At 39.0% G+C, this 21,572-nt stretch overlaps 1 protein-coding gene across 1 annotated transcript; it reads left to right on the top strand.

Moving 5' to 3' along the window:
• Positions 1–8,312: 8,312 nt before the first annotated feature.
• Positions 8,313–13,265, top strand: LOC141551429 (protegrin-5-like). The gene is made up of 4 exons (XM_074283064.1): positions 8,313–8,522; positions 10,072–10,179; positions 10,425–10,496; positions 13,014–13,265. The coding sequence occupies exons 1-4, from the start codon at positions 8,331–8,333 to the stop codon at positions 13,131–13,133; spliced, it is 492 nt and encodes a 163-aa protein (XP_074139165.1). The 5' UTR covers positions 8,313–8,330; the 3' UTR covers positions 13,134–13,265.
• The last annotated feature ends 8,307 nt before the right edge of the window (positions 13,266–21,572 follow it).

Raw genomic sequence — 21,572 nt, 5'->3', positions numbered from 1 at the left:
AAGAGAAAAAGCAATCCTTGTCCTCATGGAGCTTATGTTCTACCGTGAGTAGGATAAGAAACATATACAATGTTAATTCAAATAAATACAAAGTCATAAGTTGAGATCAAGCCTTAGACACTTAAATCACTATGAGACTTTAGAGGAATCATTTAAACTCTTGTTTTCCTTAGTTTTCTCATCTATAAAATGGGAATAATAATAGCATCTAACTTCCAGGATTGTTCTGAGAATTAAATGAAATAACATTTGTAGAATATTTACTTAGCACAACGCCTAACTCATAGTGGTTTATTTTTCTTTTTGAAGAGGACCAGTGTTATCACGGGTGACTTGTACATGAGTTGGATTGAAGTGAATCAGAGTTGCACAAAATCCTCAGCCTCACTCTCTCTTACTGAGTCATTGAAGTTCAGTGATAGGACAAAAATCAGGACCACTGGTGATGTCCCGGGATACCTAACCTTGTCCAGAGTAACTAGCTATCTAGTGGTAGTGGTGGTAATAATAATAATAAACAGTAATTTTAAAGTATATTTAAATATATATCCAATTATATATCAATAAATTTAACAATCTAAATGAAAAGTATTAATTTCTACAAAAATATAAATTACTTAGATTAACAGAAGAAATAAAATACTTAAATAACCTAAACTTAGAAAAAAAAGAAATTGAACAAGGCATCAATAAACTCCTTAATAAATTAAACATATACTATATGTATATAGTGTATATTTATAGGGTTTTCACTGACATTTTGCTAAAACTTTGTGATGTAACGCCTATCCAAGCCACCAGGTGGCAATACAAACCCTTGTGCTAATCGCCTCTGCCCTTTCTCTTTCAGAGCTCTTCTGGCTTGGATTTATGACAGGACTCTTGGGACAAGGAGTATCAATTAATTCTGTCATAATACACAATTCATTTGGATTACACCTTCATTCACATAAGATCCCAGCTTCATGTGATCCCAGAAGGAATACTGACACATATAACCCAAAAGTACATTGACTACGGGAAATTGGTCAATCAATAAATATTGATTAAACACCTATAGGTTGCCAGGGAGTGTGCTCATCACTGGAGATACAAAAAGATGCAAAAGACAATACCTCAAGGAGTTGCACAATATGCAAGCAACTATATAGAACCAAGCAAACTATATACAAAAAAAGGGAAAAAATTGACAGAGGGAATTGAGAGGTGGGAGATGGAATAGAACAGCCAGGAGGGCAGTGTTGCTGGATTGAAGAGTAATGTTGGGGAGTAAGGCGTAAGAAGATTGTACAGGTAGGAGGGGGCTAAATTACATCAAACTATAAGAAGTAGAGGCTTAAATACTCCGGCTAAGTCAACTTCCAGTGTTGGGAAAGGGTCTAATTCCAACTCCATTCCCCTTGTTTTGTTAAGGATTTATATCATTAAGACAAGCCCCCTCCAAACATTGATAGTCAATTGAAGCATGATTAATTGTTGTTTTTGGGTCATTTCTGACTCTTTGATACCATTTCAGGTTTTCTTGACAAAGATACTAGAATGCTTTGCCATTCCTTCTCCAGCTCATTTTCCAGATGAGGAAACTGAGGCAAACAGAGTTAAATGACTTGCCCAGGTCACACAGCTACCAAGTGTCTCAGGCCAGATTTGAGATCATGAAGATGACGTTTTCTTGTCTTTAGATCTGGCATTCTATCCACTGTGCCAGCCACCTAGCTGCCCTAACACCAGCCAGCCCCATAGGCATGGCTGGAACCTACTTAATTTTGATGAATCACATGAGACTAATTAGGTTAGCAGGAGTTTCTGAACTGAAAGAATTAGGTCATCCAAGGCCTGGAATATGCTTTAAGCGTCAGGCCATCTGGTTCCAAGATGACCACCGGGATAAAGTAAGAATAAAATCAATGAAATTTGAGATGTAGATAAAGGAAGAGGAGAGAGCTCATGCTTAGAATTTTTCTATTAGTAAAATATGAGACAAAGTTCTCTGTTGATAAGAAGTGAGGGGTGACATGGGAGGCTTGAGGAAAAAAGAGATTTAGAACACAGGTGTCAAATACAACACTCCCCCTCTCTCCAGATTAAAATGTTGTGAGACTGTTTATAAAATAAATAAAAATACAATGACACACAGGTAGGTAATGTAGTAGGTGGGTTTCTAGGTAATATTCAGCCACTAGGAATCCTTATGGACTGATTAGTGGACCCATTTCTATTTGAGTTTGACATTACTGGTTTAGAACAACAACTGTAACGAATGTGATGTAATTAATTGTTGTTCAGTTGTGTTCAATTCTTTCCTGGCAGAGATACTGGAATTCCTTTTCCAGCTTATTTTACATGTAAAGAAACTGAGGCAAACAGGGTGGACTGACTTGCTTAGAGTCACACAGCTAGCAAGTGTCTGAGGCTAGATTTGAACTGAGGAAGATGAGTTTTCCTGACTCCTGGCCTAGTATTTTGTTCATTATACCATTTGGTTTCCCCCCTATAGTCAATTAGGAAAGACTAAAAGATGGCTCAGACAGTGTCAGACTAAAAAATCCAGATTATTTGTTCCACTTCTCTTTCTGGTGAGAAGCATGACAGGTATTCAAGGAAATGAATATCTTTTTGAAAGAGCTGCCTCTTCCCCATGGTCTACAAATGCAAACTGTGAAACCAACTCTGGTTCTCTCTTGCCAGCTTTGTGTTTGTCTTCAGAAGACAGACTGATATTAAACAAAACAGCCTTATGTATTCTGGGGCAAAGAAAGGGATTAGAAAGAATCTGTGCCCATGTGTAGTTTTTTCCTTTCTACACTTCAGAAGCAATTAGTGACCTTGGTAGAAACACATACTAAATTGTATGTGCTTGAATATATAGTCCTCAACAAAAATTCCTGGACATCTGACTTTTATGTGTTTTTTTTTCTGGGTATAACTGAGATTAAGGTTCCTGAAAAGGGACTTTTTTACTCCATGAGATAGCAGCAGCAAGAACATTGATGGAATTTTTGCAGAAACACATGGCAGACATATGTTTCCATGGAGTCTTGAAAGGCAGCATCCTGAGAGTGGACTTTTTCCAGCTTTGGTGGGCAATTCATGTTCAAGAGTTCCCAAGTTTGAGTTCCTATTTGAAATTCAGGAATTGGCTAGTGAGAGAGAGATTTCCTTAACAGTATACTTCTTGGAAAAAGAAGAGGATTGCTAACATACCTCATAGCCAAAGGTGGGTGTTTGTGTGTGCATATATGCATGCATACACATGCACAAGAAATCTGGAACACTTCCTTCTTCCTTGCTATTACCATGAATTACTTGGATAGTGCAGTTCTGATGGGATAGGGATGATTTATTTAGCATTTACTAAAATAGTTATTGAGGCTATGAGTAGGTGGATGCTTTTTACGTGATTATAACTATGGGTTCATGTCATCATTCCATGGAACAAAAGAACTTTTTTCCAAGCTATTTCCAAGATATATTTAATTTCTCCCTTTTAGAGGAAGAAGCTCACATAATTCTTTCTCAGTAGGCAGTAGAATTACTATAAAATCTACTTTATAGTTGAGAAAACTGAAGTACACAGGGATATTAAATGATTTGCTTATATGATCAAACAGATTAGAAGCTTTAGAGTCAGGATTTGAACCCGCATCTTCTTACTGTAGTAGTAACTTTCCATTATGACACCCTATCTCTCTAAATGAACTCAGAAGAATTCAACTTACAGAAAGCCCTAAGAACTATTAGGAACTTAGAAATAATCTGTCCAACCATCTCATCCATAATTAAGAAAATCGAGGTTTAGAGATATTAAACGACTTGCCTGAAAGCACATAGTTAATAAAGTAACAGAACTAAAATTGAAACTCAGTTTAATTCTAAACACTGTTATCTCCTTCCCCCTCCCCACCCCAATTACAGAACATTGCTTCTCAAATTTGGAAACAAGGACTTTATATGTAAATTTAGTAGGTAGCCACCAGGAATGATTTCAGAGATAAAAAGAAACTAGAAATTCATCTCTGCATTTCCTTGTTGACAAAATGGGAGCCCTGGGAGAGGGAACTTAAGGGATTCCCTTTTACAACAAGAACCATATATTTTATAGGATTGTAAGACTTCATACTAGAATGGACTTCATATATCATAAAAATCAAGGTTACCCAGTGAATTCATGGCAGAACATGAAGGCAGAGAGAGTAGTCTAGAAGAAAACTAGCAGTTCATCCAGGAATCCCTGAGGGTTTGAGGACTGACTCTGATATTCTTTAGATGGGAATTTTAAATTGAATATGTGACCTTAAATGAGGTATGAGCTCACTGGTTTTCTTCTCTGCTCAATGGGAAGGTTGGATGAGATGGGCTATGAAAACTCTTGAAGTCTAGAGCTTCTGATTGGTTAGAAATTGAACCCATTCTCTCCACTAGACTAAAACATAATGTAAAATGTAGTGTCAAAAAACACTTCACATTTTTGCCAATTGACATCCAGAGCAGGTTATTTAAGTAGCAAGCAGCAAAGAATCACTAAGAAATATCTGATTTCCCCTTCCTTTACCCAGCCTGAAATTTCCACCTTTTATTAAACTTTGGGGTTTAGGAATTATAGGTCCCTATTAATATATAGATGTTAGGGAGGGACAGAAGGCAATAAATCTTTAATGAATAGCTTTATTCATTATTCATTTATTCATTATTTAGGCTCCAAGGGTAGGGAATTTTGGATTAGACCATAAAATCATAGGATTTATAATTATAAGGGACCTTGAAAAGCAATTAGTCTGACTTCATTTTGCAGAAAAGGAAACAGACTTAGAAAATTAAGTGATTTTTTTCCAAAGTCATAGAATGACTTGGCCTGAATTTGAATCTGCCTATTTTGATTCCAATTCCATTTTAGCCTAATCAAATGTATCAGATAATTTTCAACAATTTCATGTTTGATTTCTCCTACCTGAGTCCTTCATGTTTCTGTTTCTGTCCATGGATAACTATGAGTTCTTTGTGTCTTTTGAATTTTCTGTAGTCATGAAATAGAGGCTGTCCTATACTTGATCTGCATCTAGTATCTTAAATGACTGCATAAGAGCTAGGGACCCTTTGGCCCACATTTGAAGAAAACTAGATACAAGCTATATTTTGAGTATACTGGGAGATTTTTCTGGAGCTTCTTCATATGGGGGAAATGAGACAAAAAAGAGAAGACATTTATAAGTTAGTTCCCAGCATCAAACCTGATTTGTGTGCACTCCAATTCTTGAGGGAAAATGAGGTTATGAGCAGGTGGATGTTTCTCAATTGATTATAATTATGGATTCATATCATCATTCCATAGAACTAAAATTAAATGGTTTATTTTAAATAAATTTTATCTTTTATTTGGGGACAGGGGAGATCATTTAATCCAATGCCCACATTTTATTGAGGAACTGGTGTCCAGGAAGCAATTTTGAGGGAGGGAAGACCAAGATGGAATGAAATGTAGTAGGGTCATAGCAACATACATCTCCAGCCACCTGGGTTGTCAAAATCAGACTTCCTAATTTTGCTTCAAATTGGTCCAAATCTAAAGGCAGCTTCAGTTTTCAGGAAACAACCCTGGTTCGATACCTTGACCCACAAGCCATTGCATGATTGTATACAGGACACTGTAGTTCACAATTTATAGTCATATTGACAAAGTCACTTTAACAAATACTGATTAATTAAATATGTAGGGAACTGAGACAAATTTATAAAAATAAGAACCATTTATCAATTGAAAAATTATCAAAGTTGATGATTATGTAGTTCTTTTTCTTGCCTTTTTTGCAGCATAGCTAATAGAGAAATATGTTTTGAACATCTTCATATGTATAATTGATCTATTGCTTGTCTTCTCAATGCATGGGGAGAGGCTAGAGGGAGGGAGAGGACTAGAAACCCAAAATTCATACAAAAGGAAATAAAATAAAAAATAATAATTTAAAAACTCACTGATTAAAGGCTTATTTGGGAAGGACATTGGATTCTCTCTTGATTAAGAATATTAGCTTATATTTTGATAGAATTTTTTTTTTACTGGTCTTGTTACCATATTTCAATAAACTCCAGTGATTCCTTCAGTATAAAATACAACATTCTCTGTTTGACTGGTAACTGTTCCTCCATTATATCTTTCCCTCTCTTGCTAGGATAGTAATCATGATCCTAGGCAAAGTTATGCCTAAAATATATTAATTTTATTTTTATTAAATTATTATTATATGTTATTTTATTGTTTATTATTAACACAATATAATATAATTAATATCAAATTAATTAATAAAAGAGATAAATGGAGGAGCATTTTTCACATTTATATATTTATTGCTTTTTTATTATTACCACAATGTACATTATTTGATTCGACCCTCACCACAATTCTGTGAAAAAAATGAAACAATACTGAAGGTATATGGACCAAATATTGCCTCCATGCACCTGTATAATAGCTCAGCTCCCATAGGTGCAGAGAAACTGCTCTCCCAATTCTACGCTTTGACATCTTTGTCTGTCTTCAACTGGAATATTAACATCAACCTCCTGATTGGGATTCCTCAATCTATACTGTATATAGCTGTCCAATTAATATTCCTTAAGCTTAAGCCTGAGCCTGTCACTGCCCTGCCTTCCTATTGCCTATAGGATGAGATATCAATATTCCTGTTTGACATTTAAACAGAAGTAAGCAAAGGAAGCAAAGCCAAGATGGCAAAGTCACAAATCTCTTCTTCAAATTCCTCCAAATACCTTTAAATAATGACTCTAAATAAAATTTTGAGTGACATAAACCACAAAAAGACAGAGTGAAGCAATTTTCCAGGGCAAAACAACTTAAAAAGTCATCAAGAAAGGTCTGCTGCACTAGAATAAGAATGTAGTGCAATTCAGTACAACCCCTACCAGCATAGGGCCAGATCCCAGCAGACCAGGTCCCAATATTTAAAACCTTTCTCAGTCTGACTTTCTTTTCTGATTTCATTGCCCATCCATCTGCCTTCACACAGTCTACATTTCTGCAAAACTGTATTACTTGTTGTTCTCTATATATGACAGATCATCTCCCACAATTGTGCCTTTGCAGAGATGGTCCACTATATTAGGAATGCCTTCTCCTTAGATGCAGCTTTCAAAATTGCTCCCTGTCAGGTACTATCCTCTCCATCAGGACTTTACTGGTCTCTTCCCTTCACTCTCTCCACATGAAGCAATGTTAGTAACTGAATTACTGTTTATTTGCTGCTATGCCAAGTTTGGTCTGATCTTCGGACTGAATTACATCTTCTGCTTCCTTGGGTCTGCACAGCCAGGAGTCTCCCAAGCCAGGGAAATTCTCTCTCTAGCTTTTTCTTTCAGAATTCATACCCTCTTTCAGGGCTGTGACCAGAGATCACCTCTTTTGGCTGAAGAAAACCTATTATTTGACTTATGACATTCTGTGACATGGACAGCCTATAGGGCTGATGTGTCAATATGTAGATTTGTTGAGTTGAATGGGAGGGAGGCAGGATTTTAGTTGGGAAAACTTTACCATGGGAATAAAAAAATCATAATTCCTCTGGTTGCCCTTTGGATGTTCTGCTTTTAGAGAATTGAGATCTGAGCATTTTGGGGAGGATCAGTGAGATTTTGGAGGTAATTTAAGCAACCTTTACTCTATTGCAAAGTTCCTTGAGTAATTGGAAAGGCAACCCAACCTGCCAGCTAACTGGGCCATCCACCTATTTGCAGACCCTCCTAGACTTTGTAAGACAGAGAGAGATGGAGAAATGATTTATTTCTTCACATTTTAGTTGGGAAAGCTTTACCATGGGAATAAAAAAATCATAATTCCTCTGGTTGCCCTTTGGATGTTCTGCTTTTAGAGAACTGAGATCTGAGCATTTTGGGGAGGATCAGTGAGATTTTGGAGGTAATTTAAGCAACCTTTACTCTATTGCTAACTGGGCCATCCACCTATTTGCAGACCCTCCAAGACTTTGTAAGACAGAGAGAGATGGAGAAATGATTTATTTCTTCACATTCACTACCTTGCCTTCCTGCCCTCCTCTCTTCCACCTTTTCCTCATACTTCCCTTCTTCCCCCATCACTTCCTTTTGGCTAACTCCAGGGCTCCATGAAGAAACTGAAGAAAGGGACCCCTAACCTTGGGGGCAAGAGATGACCAATGACAAAAGAATGGGGGAAACCATAGACCTCGAGAAACTAATGGAGCCCAATGGCTTGAGGTAGCCATTGGCCTTGTGTAAGGCTGGGGAGGAACCAATGTATAAATGATAGCTCCTGTCTGCCCAAAGCATTGAGTGCCATAAAGATGAGGATGCAGAAGATCTCAAACATGCAAATAACCCTTTTGGTGCTGGGACTGCTCAGCCTAACTCCACTTGCCCCTACCCAGGACCAAACATACCAGGAGCTGGTGAATAGATTCATCAATGAATACAACAGGAATTCAGGGTCTGAAAACCTCTTCCGACTCTCCATCCTGAATCTGCCACCTAGGGAAGTGAGTAGCACGGGATAGTGGGGGAGGGTTCCATCTTTCCAGATTTTCTGATATGAACTCTCCATTCTTGGGAACTTTGGTCTCCTCATTGGGAACCATTGTGACATAGCAGAAAAAGAGGGGCAGTCAGGCGGCAAATGAGGTAGAGCACTGACCCAGAAAGTCAATGAGTCCTGAGTTCAAATCCATTCTCAGACTCTTACTAGCTGTGGGAAGTCCTTTAACCTCTGTTTGCCTGAGTTTTTTCACTTGTCTTGTGGAAATAATTATAGTACCTTCCTTCTAGAGTTATGGAGAGGATCAAATGAGGTCATAATAGCAAAACATTTAAGCAGACAATAGCACTATATAAATATTTGCTATTATTTTTATTCTTGGAGTCAGGAGACTTGAATTCTCCTTCCAGTTCTGACACTTTTTCCTGAAGAATGTCTTTATCCTGTCTGAGTTTCAGTTTTCTCATCTGTGAAATGGGGATGACAATCCATTCCTGGCCTATTTCAAAATATCCTTGTGAGGACTCCCCAGCTTTGATTTCCTTTTCTCTTACCCCTGACTTTCCAGTCCCACTCTCACCTCAGAGCAGAGCCCAAGCTCTCCACCAGTGATGTTTGGCTGGAGGCATTTTTTCTCTGTCCTCTCTCTTTCTCTGTCTCTCTTCTTATCTCTGTTTCTCTCTCTTTCTCTGTCTCCGTCTGTCTCGTTGTCTCTCTCTCCCTCCATACACTGCAGAGGATCATGTATTGTGAAATTGGAAGGGACTTTAGGTGTCATTGAGTTTAACCCTCACAGTTTACAGAGTAGGCAATCGTGAAGTAACAGATCTGGGAATGAATAAATGAACAAATGAATGAGTGAATGAATAAAACATAAATTCTGAATCCATTTCCCCCCACTTTTAATGATTTCCTATTGACCTTGCATAGAGCTTGTTGCATATATGTTGATTTGCATATTGTTCCCCCTTTAAGATTGTAAGCTCCTTGAGGAAAGGGACTGTCTTTTGGTCTTTTTTGGAACCCCAATACTTAGCATAGTACTGGGCACCTAGTAAGTACTTTGTAACTGTTTATTGATTGACTGAATTCTCTTCTATATCTCAGGAACAATTATGGAAACTAGGCCCCAGGAACGGAGAATACAAATAAAATCCAAGTCTACAGACTCCAAATCCAGAATTCTTATCACTAATACAACTTTCACATGATCCTGATAATATTTAAACTCATGTTGTTTTTGTTTTTGTTTTTGTTTTTTTTTTCCTTTTGAGAGTTGTCTCTTAACCAGAATGAGATGGCCACTGAGGACAGGGAGTATGGAACACTGGGGATGGGGGTGGGAAATTCAGAAGATATTCAAGAGACAATGGTTCTGCAAGCTCCAGTTCTAAAACTGCTGCTGGTGTGATCTTGGGATTCTTCCTCTAGAAAATGATAGGGTCAGACTGGATGGTGTCTAAGATCCTTTCCAGTACTGAAGAGCTTGCTCCAGGTTCCCCAGAGGCTCACATGAAAACTGGGTCTAACGGCTGTCCTTCCTTCCTTTCCAGAACAATGATCCTGCTATTCCTTTACCTCTGAACTTTACCATTGCTGAGACCGTGTGCCCCAATTCTGAAAATATCAATCCAGATGAATGTGACTTCCAGGAAAACGGGGTGAGAGTGTCTTAGGTTGGGGAGGGAGCCGGACTCAATGAGTCTCTTTCTGGGGAGATTGTCACCTTGGAGAGGGAAGGGTGCTGAACTGTTTTCCTGCTGCCCTGAGGAAAGTGAGCTTCCCCAGAAAAATCCTACTGGTTGGTTGGGTTGGGACAAAGCTTGAGCTTGCTGTCAGCCCTGGCATGTCAGGGGCAAAGGTTACAGACTCCCAGTCCTGAACTGTCTCTGTAACCTCTTCATAGGTGGTGAAAGAATGTGTTGGAACCATTTCTCTGGATTCTGCTGAGCCCTCTCTTGATATTTCCTGTGATGGGGTAGGTGATGGATCCTCAGTAGAGGTTTGAAGGAGGTTCCATACCTCCAGGTTCCACCAGGGATTTATGGTGCCTTGTCCACTGGAGACTTTGGGGAGAAATCTGCAGCCAGAGGGGATAGGATCAACTTTTACCATTCTTTCCAACATTATCCTCAACCTAGCCTCCTTTTCTTCTTCCAGGTTCTAAGAGAGAACATAAATACATGGGCAGGAGAATTTCTCTCCCCCATCCACCTCACCCAGTCCCAGCTCTAGAGCTAAAGTGATCTCTGAGTCTTGGAGAACAAGCTAATAGAGAAAGCTAATGAGACAGGAAGGGTTTTGACTTCTGTTTTGAAACAATATTTTGACAGGAAGAAATCCTAGAAATTATCTAGTTCAACTAGATAGTTTTTCTAGTTTTCATCTGGAAAAAAATCTAGTTCAACACCCCCTCTCCCAATTACAGAGAAGGAAACTGAGGCTTAGAGATATGAAGTGATCTTGTCCAATGTCATCTAGCTAATTAATGGCAGAACGGAAACAATTCTGACTCAGTGCAACTATTTTACTAATCCAAGAGCACATCTCTGTCCCTAGTGATGAGTGGAGTTAGAGGAACAAAGATAGGCAGAAATGTGGGAGTGGTACCTGGGAAGTAGAGGCTGAGAAGTCAGGTGGGGTCACGCCAGGGGCATAGTGAATATGACCTCATCTGAGGGTGTTCCTGGAGGACAGACACTTGGAGAAGAATCTCTTGTTCTTCTCTACATCTGCTGGACACAGAAACAGGAGGGTATCCTGGGAAAACCATCTTTTTCAAAATGAACATGAGGAAGGAGTCTTGGAGTCATGAGCTTTTTTTTTTTTAAATTTTTTAATATTTTTAAATTTACATAGAAATATGGTTTTCAACATTTATTTTTGTAAGGTTTTAAATTCTACTATGCTCAAAGAGCTATGCATACCCTTTGATCCAGCAGAGTCTCTATGGTATACCAAAGAGATCATGAAAAAGGAAGAAGGATCCACTTGTACAAAAATGTTTGCAGCAGTCCTTTTTATTAGTGACAAGGAACTGAAATTGAGTGGAAGCCCATCAGTTGGGGAATGGCTGAATAAGTTATGGCATATAAATGTAATGGAATTTTATTGTTCTAAGAGAAATGATAAGCAGGCTGATTTCAGAAAAGCCTGGAAAGACTTAAACATGAACTGATGCTAAGTGAAGTGAGTAAGAACCAAGAGAACATTGTATATACCAATAAGCTTATGTAATGATCAACTGTGATGGACTTGGTTCTTTTCAAAAAATGAGGTGATTCAAGGCAATTCTAATAGACTTGTGATGGAAGGAGCCATCCACATCCAGACAGAGAATGATGGAGACTGAATGTGGATAAAAACATAGTACTTTCACCCTTTTTTTTTTTTATCATTTGCTTGTTTTTTTTTTCTCATTTTTTTCACCTTTTGATTAGATTTTTCTTACATAGACTGATGAATATGGAAATATGTTTAAAAGAAGTGTTTAATCTATATTGGATTGCTTGCTATTTATAGGAAGGTATTGGGGGGAGGGAGGAAGAAAAATTTGGAACACAGTCTTTTGCAAAGGTGAATATTGAATACTATCTTTGCATATATTTAGAAAAATAAGAAGCTATATAAAAAGATTTTGAGTTTAAAAATTTTTTTCTCCCCTCTCCTCATGCTAGGAATCAATCTGACAGGTAATATGTGTATATTCATTTTTTGTATTGTAGTAAGTTTATTTATTTTTAACATACTTTGCTTCATGAATCATGTTGGGAGAGAAAAATCAGAACAAAAGTGAAAAACCATGGGGGAAATAAAAAAATTAAAAAAAAAAAAGTGAACATAGCACGTGTTGATGTACATTCAGTTTGCTTAGATCTTTTTCTGGATGTAGATGCATTTTCTGTCCAAAGTCTATTGGAATTGCTTTGGATCTCAGAACCAGAGAACCAAACTTGTCATAGTTAATCATTGTACATTCTTGCTGTTATTGTGTGTTCATTCATTTTTTTTTTTCCTTTTTTTTGCCGAGTCAATTGGGGTTAAGTGACTTGCCCAGGATCACACAGTATACATTCATTTTAAACATATCTCTATGTGAGCCATATTGGGAAAGAAAAATCAGAACAAAAGGAGAAACTATGAGAAAGAAAAAAAAAAGATGAAAATAATATGCTCTGATCCTCCTTCTGTCTTCATAGTTCTCTTCCTGGATGAGGAAGCCTTAGCTGTCAGTGCTAGGTTATTCACTAGATTTAAAATGTGCAAGTCTGAGTATTTGGGGTTAAATCCTGGGTTTGTCACCTAATAGCTAAGTCATGACCTGCCTAAGTGGGCTCTTTTGTAATGGGGATGTTGGACCAGATGACTGGCTTCAAGTGCTGTCTCATGAACCTCTAAGTTACTATATTCCCTGGATGGGCTGGTTTTTCTTCTCTATTCAACCTGATCCCCAGGGGCCCTGGACTAAGGACTTCTGTATCTTTTCCCTCTGCAGACTGGAAGGATGAAAAGAATTGGAATTTTCCATTTATTTTGGGCCGGATTAAGGAAACTGGGTAACTTAATCAAGAACAAAATTCAGGAAGGAATTGAACATTTTTTTGGTAGGAGATGAGGTTCCTATCTATGTGAGACTGAAAGTAAGATGCCTTCATTCAGGTTCTGTTTTAAGATTTTTTTTTAAAATTCCTGTACTCTACCCTGGCCTCTTCAGATGAATAAATTTGTTTTCCTCTCTTTGCCTCCATATTTTTTTTTCAGACTCCTCCTCCATTCAGTGCCTTTCTGGCAGAACACTGAAGTTCTTATCCTGTACTCTTAGCACACATAAAGGAAAAAACCCAGTCACAGTGTGAGCAAAGATGTAAGCACACAGTGTGATGTATGGAAATGTGTTGGAGTAAGGCAACATTTAGATAAAGTGCTCTAGGAAATCTGAGAGAAAGATTATTTTTTGCTTAGGTCTATATGAGGGTTGAGGGCTTCATGGAAGAAGTAGCCCGCGAGCTGGGCCTTGGAGGAAGAGAAGGCTTCAATAGGCAGACAAAAGAAATATATTTCAGGTACCTGGAACTCATTTTAGGTAGATTAAGATAAAACTATGGAATAATTAGAAACTAGTTTGATTGGAAAATATTTAAAACATTAAGGGGTAGAGTTTGTAAGGTTTTGTGTATAAGTTAGGGTCATGAAGATCTTAAATGTCAGGCCTTTCCCAAAAGTTTGTAATTTATCCTACAGACAACAGGGAATCTAAGATTTATTTTATTTATTTATTTTTTGATTAAGCAGATCTTATCTTTTCATTAGCAAGATCATTTTGGTTAGTTTTGTGTAAGATGAAGTAGGGAAAGGAGGGATTAGAGCCAAAGGGATTAGTCAGGAGCTTAGTGAGACAGGTGAAAGATGGTGAGAGACAGTCAGTGTTTATAGAAATGGAAAAGAAGGGTGAGATGAGAAAAGCAATATGGAAAAGATAGAATGTGGAACTATTCAGATCTGGCCACTGACTGGATGAGGCTTATGGCGGAGAAGACAGAGGGAAAGTGACTCCATTCTCCTGGGAAAGAGCTACCCACTTAGACCCAATGGACACAGTTCAGTAGCTCTTGTGAACCACCAGTAGTGGATATGGGAAGACTGGAAATGAAGACTTGTCCCTTTGACTAAGAAAAAAAAAAAGAACTTTTGCGGGCAGCTGGGTGGCGCAGTGGCTAGAATACCAGAAGTTCTGGAGGACCTGAGTTCATATTCAGTCTGGGATATCCAACACTTCCTAGCTGTGTGATCCTGGGCAAATCACTTAACTCCAATTGTCTCAGGGAAAAAGAAATAAAAACAAAACAAACAAACAAACAAACAAAAAAAAAACACTTCACTAGCAAGCAGTAAAATCAAACCCAGATCTTGTAAAGTCTGGGCTAGCTCCCTGGAGGCCTCAGGATCAGCCAGAGTCAGGAGAAGTAAAAGTCCTTGGTCTTTAGGGGAAGAAGTGAAAGAGGCAGGCAAATTGCCAGAAGTTTTGCCAAAGATCTTGTTGCATATCTTTGCATATATTCTGGAGTCCAGAATCTCCATCTTTCTCCTCCCCATCCTGCCACCTGTCTCACCCCACCCTCTAATCCTTGCCTACAATAATCTTAACACCAAGCATTTAGCCAGCTTCAAGAAGGGCCATTTATCCAAATATATGCTAATAGAGTCATTGTCTCACATAGAATAGGTAATTAGCCTTAAGTGCTCAGTTGTCTGATTCAGGCAAACCTTTTTCAAAGTTTCAGCCTTCTACAAGATCTCATATCCTTGTTCTCCCAAAGCAATATCACACCCAGAACCAGAGCCTCTCAGAGACACACAGACTAGGGTGGCAAACCTTACCTAGTATTTACTCATCATGAGTTCTCCCAGTTAGAGAATCCCTCTCACTATTCTAGACTCAAAGTCAGGCACAGAGTCAGCAAAATTCCCAAGTGTTCACACTTTCCCTCATTCTCACTCTTTAGAGAGTCAATTCCAATGTCAGGAAGTTTCAGCAGAATAAAAAAAAAAATGTATGCCTGTGACTATATGGACAGGGGTAGCCTGCCAAAGTAACCCCTACAGAGTTACAGCTAGGCAGGGTTTTATCCAGAGCATGGAGTTCCAGAGACATGATCAGCCCCTGTGGTAGTCCTCCAGCATGGTCCTCTATAATGTTCCTGGTGATTTTCTGGAGGTGTTGGAGCAGCTTTCTTTTCAGTTCAGTAATCATCACGAGAATAGCCAGGTGTTAAAGTCCAAATCCTTTATGATCTCCTTCACAATCTAGTTTCCTAGCCTGGGGTCTGGGCCAGCTTTCTGGAGAGCCTTTCAGACCGGCCTTGGTCTCAGTGGGGGAAGCGCAGGAGGCCAGCCCCCAGGTGCTGTGAGATGAAGTGAATGAATCTGTTTCTGAGTCTGGCTGAGTTTGTCCCAGCTTATATGCTCTATGCTGAGTATGAACCAATCATTATATCACTAGGAAACCATTCTTGGTTGTAAGATTAAATCAATCATACTGAACTTAGAGAACTATTAATCACCATGCTAAACTAGATAACCATTGTCTCATCAATTCCACTGAGTTAGCACCTTGTAAGAATTCTTGTTTCAAGTACAAGAGTTTTGGCCCATAACAGTCCTCTTCCCTCCTTCTGGCTCAGGCTGCCACCAACTTCATTAGGGTTCCACTTTCTAGGACCTTTATCCCTGGGCTTATGCTTCCTATCTACAAGCTAACTCCGCTTTCATCCTATTACCACATCTTTGTAGGGCATGGTGGTCTGAGTACCATGTTCTTTCAGACAGGGAGGCAGAACTGCACTGGGATAGACTCTCTTTTCATCTCAATTCCACCCACCCCCAATCAAATTTGCCTTCAGTCTAAGGTTCCTCCTTTTGATTTGGATCCTGTCCCAGTCTGAGACAGTCATTTTCCCTTTCAATTACCACATTCAAAATGATTGGAAGAAAAAGTCCTTCTTTCTACATCTTCTCACGATCTGATTTCTCCTATGTAATTACTATATCACAAAGGAGTAGAAGCATCTGTGTCTTCTCTCTCTTGCTTCAGATTTATTGATTTTCTCTCATTTTTCTGCACCTAGAATAGTATATTTGCACATTATAAATATTTGGTGAATCGAATAACTAACTACTTGTCAAAAATATTATGGGCAAGAATGACCTTGAACTAAATGAAAGATTGCATTACTCTGCCTCTGAAGTCCTTTCCAATTCTGACACTCTATAAATTATCTTACCCTCAAGATATAGAAAATCAACCTGGACCATTGTAGCCAATATTCTTCTCTTGTTCTTCCTAATCATCCCCTCCTTACTCCCCACCGCTGCCCAGTACCCTTGCCTTTATATCCAGCAACAATAGCTTTTATAACTATTTTACTAATGTCTTTGTATGTCTTACATCAATGTTCGCAACTACTCTGGGAGGTAGATGGCACAAACAATATTCCATTATATTTCTGAGGTACTTGAAACTCAGAGTCAGCAAGTGACTTGGCGAAACATGCAGTAAATAACAAGACCACTACTCTCATCTGCCTTCACCACCAGCACTCATTTCATTACACTGGTCTCCCTTTGGGGTTATCCACCTGCCAGTGTGGTCTCAGATGAAAATTTCCAACAGAACTCATAAGTGGGATGCCCCAAACAGCTTTAGAGAACTACTAAGCCTGGCAGAACCATGTTCTAGATCACCCCAGACCCTATTTCTTTCCTTTTCTCAAAGTCTAGGTTTTTTTCACCCTCAGTTATTAGTTCTCTGTCTAGAAGAGGATGACCTGCTTGCCTGTCATCCTCCACCACAATATCAGAGCAGAGGCTGAGGAAGATCCTGAAAGCTTTCCAAGGGAAGAAAAGATAGGGAGAGACAGGGCAGAGATAACTTGGGGATAATTTGGCTTCAGCATGAAGGAGGGGAAACATGAGATGCTTCCAGGCTTGTTTTCTCATCCTTCTCTTCACATTTTCCATTTTTTTAGACAAATTGGTCTAGTCACTATTCTTCTATTCCATCCTTTGCTCTATCTTCTCCACCTATTTGGATAGATCATGTTCTGTGTCTTCAATACAACTTGCCTCAATCACACATTTCTATCTATTGACATCCTTCATGCTAGAAGATTAAAGGGTCATGTGCTTGTGAAGTCTCTGATCTTTCTATCTAAAACTGATCTCTCCCTCTTCAAATCATAGTATGCTTTAGTTGGTTTCTCCTAATGTATTCCAACTATTTAAAATTGTAGGTTGTGTAATCCTGTGATCAAAGATCATTTGTATAATATTTTATATGGTATATATTGATTACTTAATACTCTGTACCTGTGAGATGAATGGAGTTGGTAAGAGAAGAGAGATCCTGGTCTTCTAGTTTCTATAATCTAGAGAGAACCTAACTTTCCAAGGAGAGAGAAAGAAAACTCTTCCCTAATGAAGTGATTCTTATGCAAATATTTAGAACTTTATATGTGTTTCTCTATAAATACAGCTCTACTTGGTTTGTATAATTGTCAACATATTCCTCCTTTTTACAAAACCATATTAGGATCTCTGGAGTTTTCTGGGAGGACTAGCATGTCTGGCGTAAGGGCTTGCTGAGCCCTTTTCAGGTTAGCTCATCAGTCTTTGGTGCCCATCTGTCATCAAACTCTTCTTTGTAGTTACAAGAATTTGTAGTAAAGGCATAGGACTCACTCTGGTATAACCATTTCAGTAGAATAGTTAAACCCGATTGAATGGATTTGAATGGAACAGAATCTATTGGTGAGTTAGCAGAATATCTCCTACAAGCCTGTGAAGACTTCCCCCTCTGACCATTTGTTCCAGTGGCAGGAAGGTGCTGAAGCATGTGGAACTCTTAGAGACTGGTCATCTTGGAGACTGGTCATCAGGAGCCCAGTTCATCCATTGCATCTTAGGCCATTGGCAATTATCTTGACTTTTATCTTGCTATTGGACTTTAGTGACTGATTTAAGAGGCCCTAGGACTTGCAAAAGCCTCGTGATAGATAATGCTATCCACATCCAGAGAAAGAACTGTTGGATTGTGAATGCAGACTGAAACATGCTATTTTCAATTTATTAATTTTCATGATTTTTTCTTTTTGCAAACTGTTTCTCTTTACACAACAGGGCCAATACAGAAATATGTTTTACATGATTGCACATTTGTAACCAATATCAAATTGCATACCATCTCAGGCAGGATAAAGGAAATGGAAGAGGGAAAAAATTTAGAACGCAAAATTTTATACAAAACCTGTGATAAAATTTGTCTTTTCATACAATTGGAAAAGGCACTATTCAAAATGATAAAAGTGTTTCTCAATTGGTTAATCTGTGTAATTTTTAATTTTAACAAATTCCCAATTCACTAAATGACTTGTCTGGGATCATGCAAACAGTATGTATCAGATGTAGGACTTGAACCTAGAACTTCTTGCTTCTTGGGCCATCTTGACAGCGTTTTTCTCATAATCCTTAAATTAAATGAATGTCCTCTGCATTCTGGAGTAGGTGGGTGATGCAGAGCAGAGTGAGCCAAGTCTGGTGTCAGTCTCAGACACTTATTAGCTGTGTGAGTCTGGGCAAATCACTTAAACCTGTTTGCCTCAGTTTCTCCATCTGTAAAATGATCTGGAGAAGGAAATAGCCAACCACTCCAGTGTGTTTGCAAAGAAAATTCCAAATGGCATCATAGGTGTATATATAAATGAAATGGCTGAACAACAACAAGACTGCATGCTAACCAAACTGAACTACTCCCTAGTTCCCCAAAATGGATTCCATCGTGCACCTCCTTGGGATTACACAGGCCATCCTACATTCCTAGAATGCATTCTCTCCTGAGCTTTTCCTCTCAGAATCCTTAACTTCCCTCAAAGCTCAATTTAGCTACCTTCTCTTCTATAAGCCTTTCCCTCCTCCCTCATTAGTACTCCTACTCTCTCTTCAGATTGCCTCAGATTTCATGTTGCAAATGTCTAACTGAATAAAGTATTATTGTAACATGATTTGGAAACAAGATTGCACTGGACCTACCCTGAAATCCTGATTTGGTACATTCTCCTAAACCCTTCTGCAGTCCTCTAAGAAGCCTCTCTTCTGTGACATCTTCTCTGGTCTTCACTGATTAGATTTCTCCCTATTACTAAGTACCCAGGACTAGTCTTCCAATTCCATCTAACCACTTCAAATCCCAATTAGCTATTGGATTTTTTTACTTCAAAGAGTAGCAAAAACAAACATATGAATTCCACTCAATCAACACTTTGGAATTATAATCTCTGTGCACACACCTGACTCTGTCTCTTGAGAGAGAAATGAAATTCACAGTTGAGCTCAATTTCTATAGAACACGAATCCTACCAAGTTCAAGGCTACAGCCTTGCTGGGATAAAGTCCCACCTGAATTGACTGCAACCGTTGTCCTTGATTTTTGGATTTCCTGATGTTCATGTCTTTCCCAGCATACAAGTTGGGATTTCACTCCTTGCACTTGAAAAAGGGTAAAGGAAAATGTCAAAGCTTGGACCATTTCTAAGGGTTACATGAAATAGAAACAGAAGGAGGGTATTCTTGGAAGACTATTTACCTTTATCAAAATGAACATGAAGAAGAAAATGCTGAGATCTTAAGTTTTCTGTGGTAGGTGGAGCACTGGATGTAGAATTAAAGGCTGAAAATTGGGGCTTGAGTCCTGGGTCTGTCACCTGGCACCTGGGTCATGATCTGTCTAAGTGGGGACATAACTTATGGTGATTGCTAAGGCCTTTACAAGTCCTATGAACCTCTAAGTTACCACATTCTAAGGAACTACATTGGGGGAAGGCTGGTTATTTTTCTCTTTTCCATCAGAATTGATCATTGTATAGTCTTGTTGTAGCCATATAAAATGATCAAGGAGCTTGTAATCTAAGAGGATGGGAGTGGGAGCAGAGACAGAATGTAAAGTGGAAATGTATGGAAACAAAGCAGTATTTAGATAAAGTGCTCTAGGAAATCTAAGAGAAAGATCACTTTCTGCTTAGGATCTGTATGGGGCTGAGGACTGGGGGAAGGTCAATAGACCTGAAATGTCTTCATGGAAGAAGTGACCTGGGAGCTGGGCCTTGGAGGAAGAGAAGGGAGACATGAGAAAAGATGCATTCCAGACACAGGGAACTCTCTTTGGGAAGATCAAGAAAAAACTATGGAACAGTTAGAACCTAGTTTGACTGAAAAATATTTAAAACATTAAGGGGTAGTGTGTGTAAGGTGTTGTAGGTAGGTTGGCTGATGAGAGTTTTTCATGTCAGATCTTCCCCAGAAGTTTTCTATTGCTGTTCTTGTTAAGCAGGGGGGTGAGAATATTACACCTTTTCATTAGCTAGAGCTTTTTGGTAGCTGCTTGGAAGATGGAGTAGAGAAGGGAGGGACTGGAGCCCAAGGGATTACTCAGGAAGCTATTGCAATAGGTGAAAGAAGGTGAGACTCAAGGCTGCTATTTATAACCATGCAAAAGAGGATTTAGATGGGAAAAGCAATGTGGACAGGATGGGAGGTAGAATTGACCAGCTCTGGCAACTAACGGGATGAAGCTCATGGGGAGAAGGTATTCCCCTGGGAAAGAGCTACCCACTTAGACTCAATTGACTATAGAGAACCCAATGCAGTGGTTCTTGTGAGCCTCAATAGTGGATATAGGAAGAGGAGGAAGAAAGGCAAATAAGTGTGAATAAGAAAAAAGAAACTTGTGAATCAGACCCAGGTCTCTTATCCTTGTTCCCCCAAAGCAATATCACACTCAGACCCAGACCCCCCAGAGTGACAGAGCTCCACACACAGATTGGGTGACAGTCACTTACCCTAGTATTTTCTCTTCATCACTTTTCTGAATTAGAGACTCCCTTGCTATATTCTAAACACACAAGCAGACACAGAGTCAGCAAAAATCCCAAGTGTTCATGCATCCCCTGACTCTCAGCTCTATAGAGAGTCTCACTAGCAACTGTCTTTTTTTCAGGAGGATCAATAGAATGAATGCCTATGAATATATGGGCAATAGTAGCCTGGCAAAATATTCCCTACAGAGCAACAACTAGGCCAGAGTGGTGAGGTTTTTTCCCAGGGCATGGCATTCCAGAGACATGATCAGTCCCTGTGGCAGTCCTCCCACTTGGCACTCTTCCCTTAACTTGGCTCAGGTTGCCACCAATTCCCATGAGGGTCCCTTTGTTCTAGAAGTCTTGATCCTGGGCTTATGGTCTCAGGACCCCCTCTCTACAGGCTAAACATCCACCCCATTACCACATTCTCTTAGTATATGGAGCTCTTATTTCAGACAATGGAGCATAATTGCACCTGGGACAAACTCTTTTTTCCACCTTCCCCCAAATGCATTTGCCTTCTATCTAAGATTCCTCCTTTTGATTTAGATCCTATCACAGCCTCTGAGGCATGGTCATTTTGTCCTTCAAATAGGTGCTTCTCTATCCCACACATTCAAAATAACTGGAAGGTGTTCCTTCTT

Source organism: Sminthopsis crassicaudata, chromosome 1 (assembly GCF_048593235.1).
Source record: "Sminthopsis crassicaudata isolate SCR6 chromosome 1, ASM4859323v1, whole genome shotgun sequence".
NCBI classification, from domain to species: Eukaryota; Metazoa; Chordata; class Mammalia; order Dasyuromorphia; family Dasyuridae; genus Sminthopsis; species Sminthopsis crassicaudata.
The sequence above is the reverse complement of the archived record's forward strand: the minus strand, read 5'-3'. Positions and strand labels throughout refer to the sequence as shown.

What these genes read in the sequence shown, in the direction of transcription:
- LOC141551429 (XM_074283064.1), top strand. Translation starts at nt 8,331, where the DNA reads ATGAGGATGCAGAAGATCTCAAACATGCAAATAACCCTTTTGGTGCTG. An exon ending in TGAATCTGCCACCTAGGGAA is followed by an intron (nt 8,523 to 10,071) that starts GTGAGTAGCACG and finishes CTTCCTTTCCAG; the next exon opens with AACAATGATCCTGCTATTCC. An exon ending in TTGATATTTCCTGTGATGGG is followed by an intron (nt 10,497 to 13,013) that starts GTAGGTGATGGA and finishes TTCCCTCTGCAG; the next exon opens with ACTGGAAGGATGAAAAGAAT.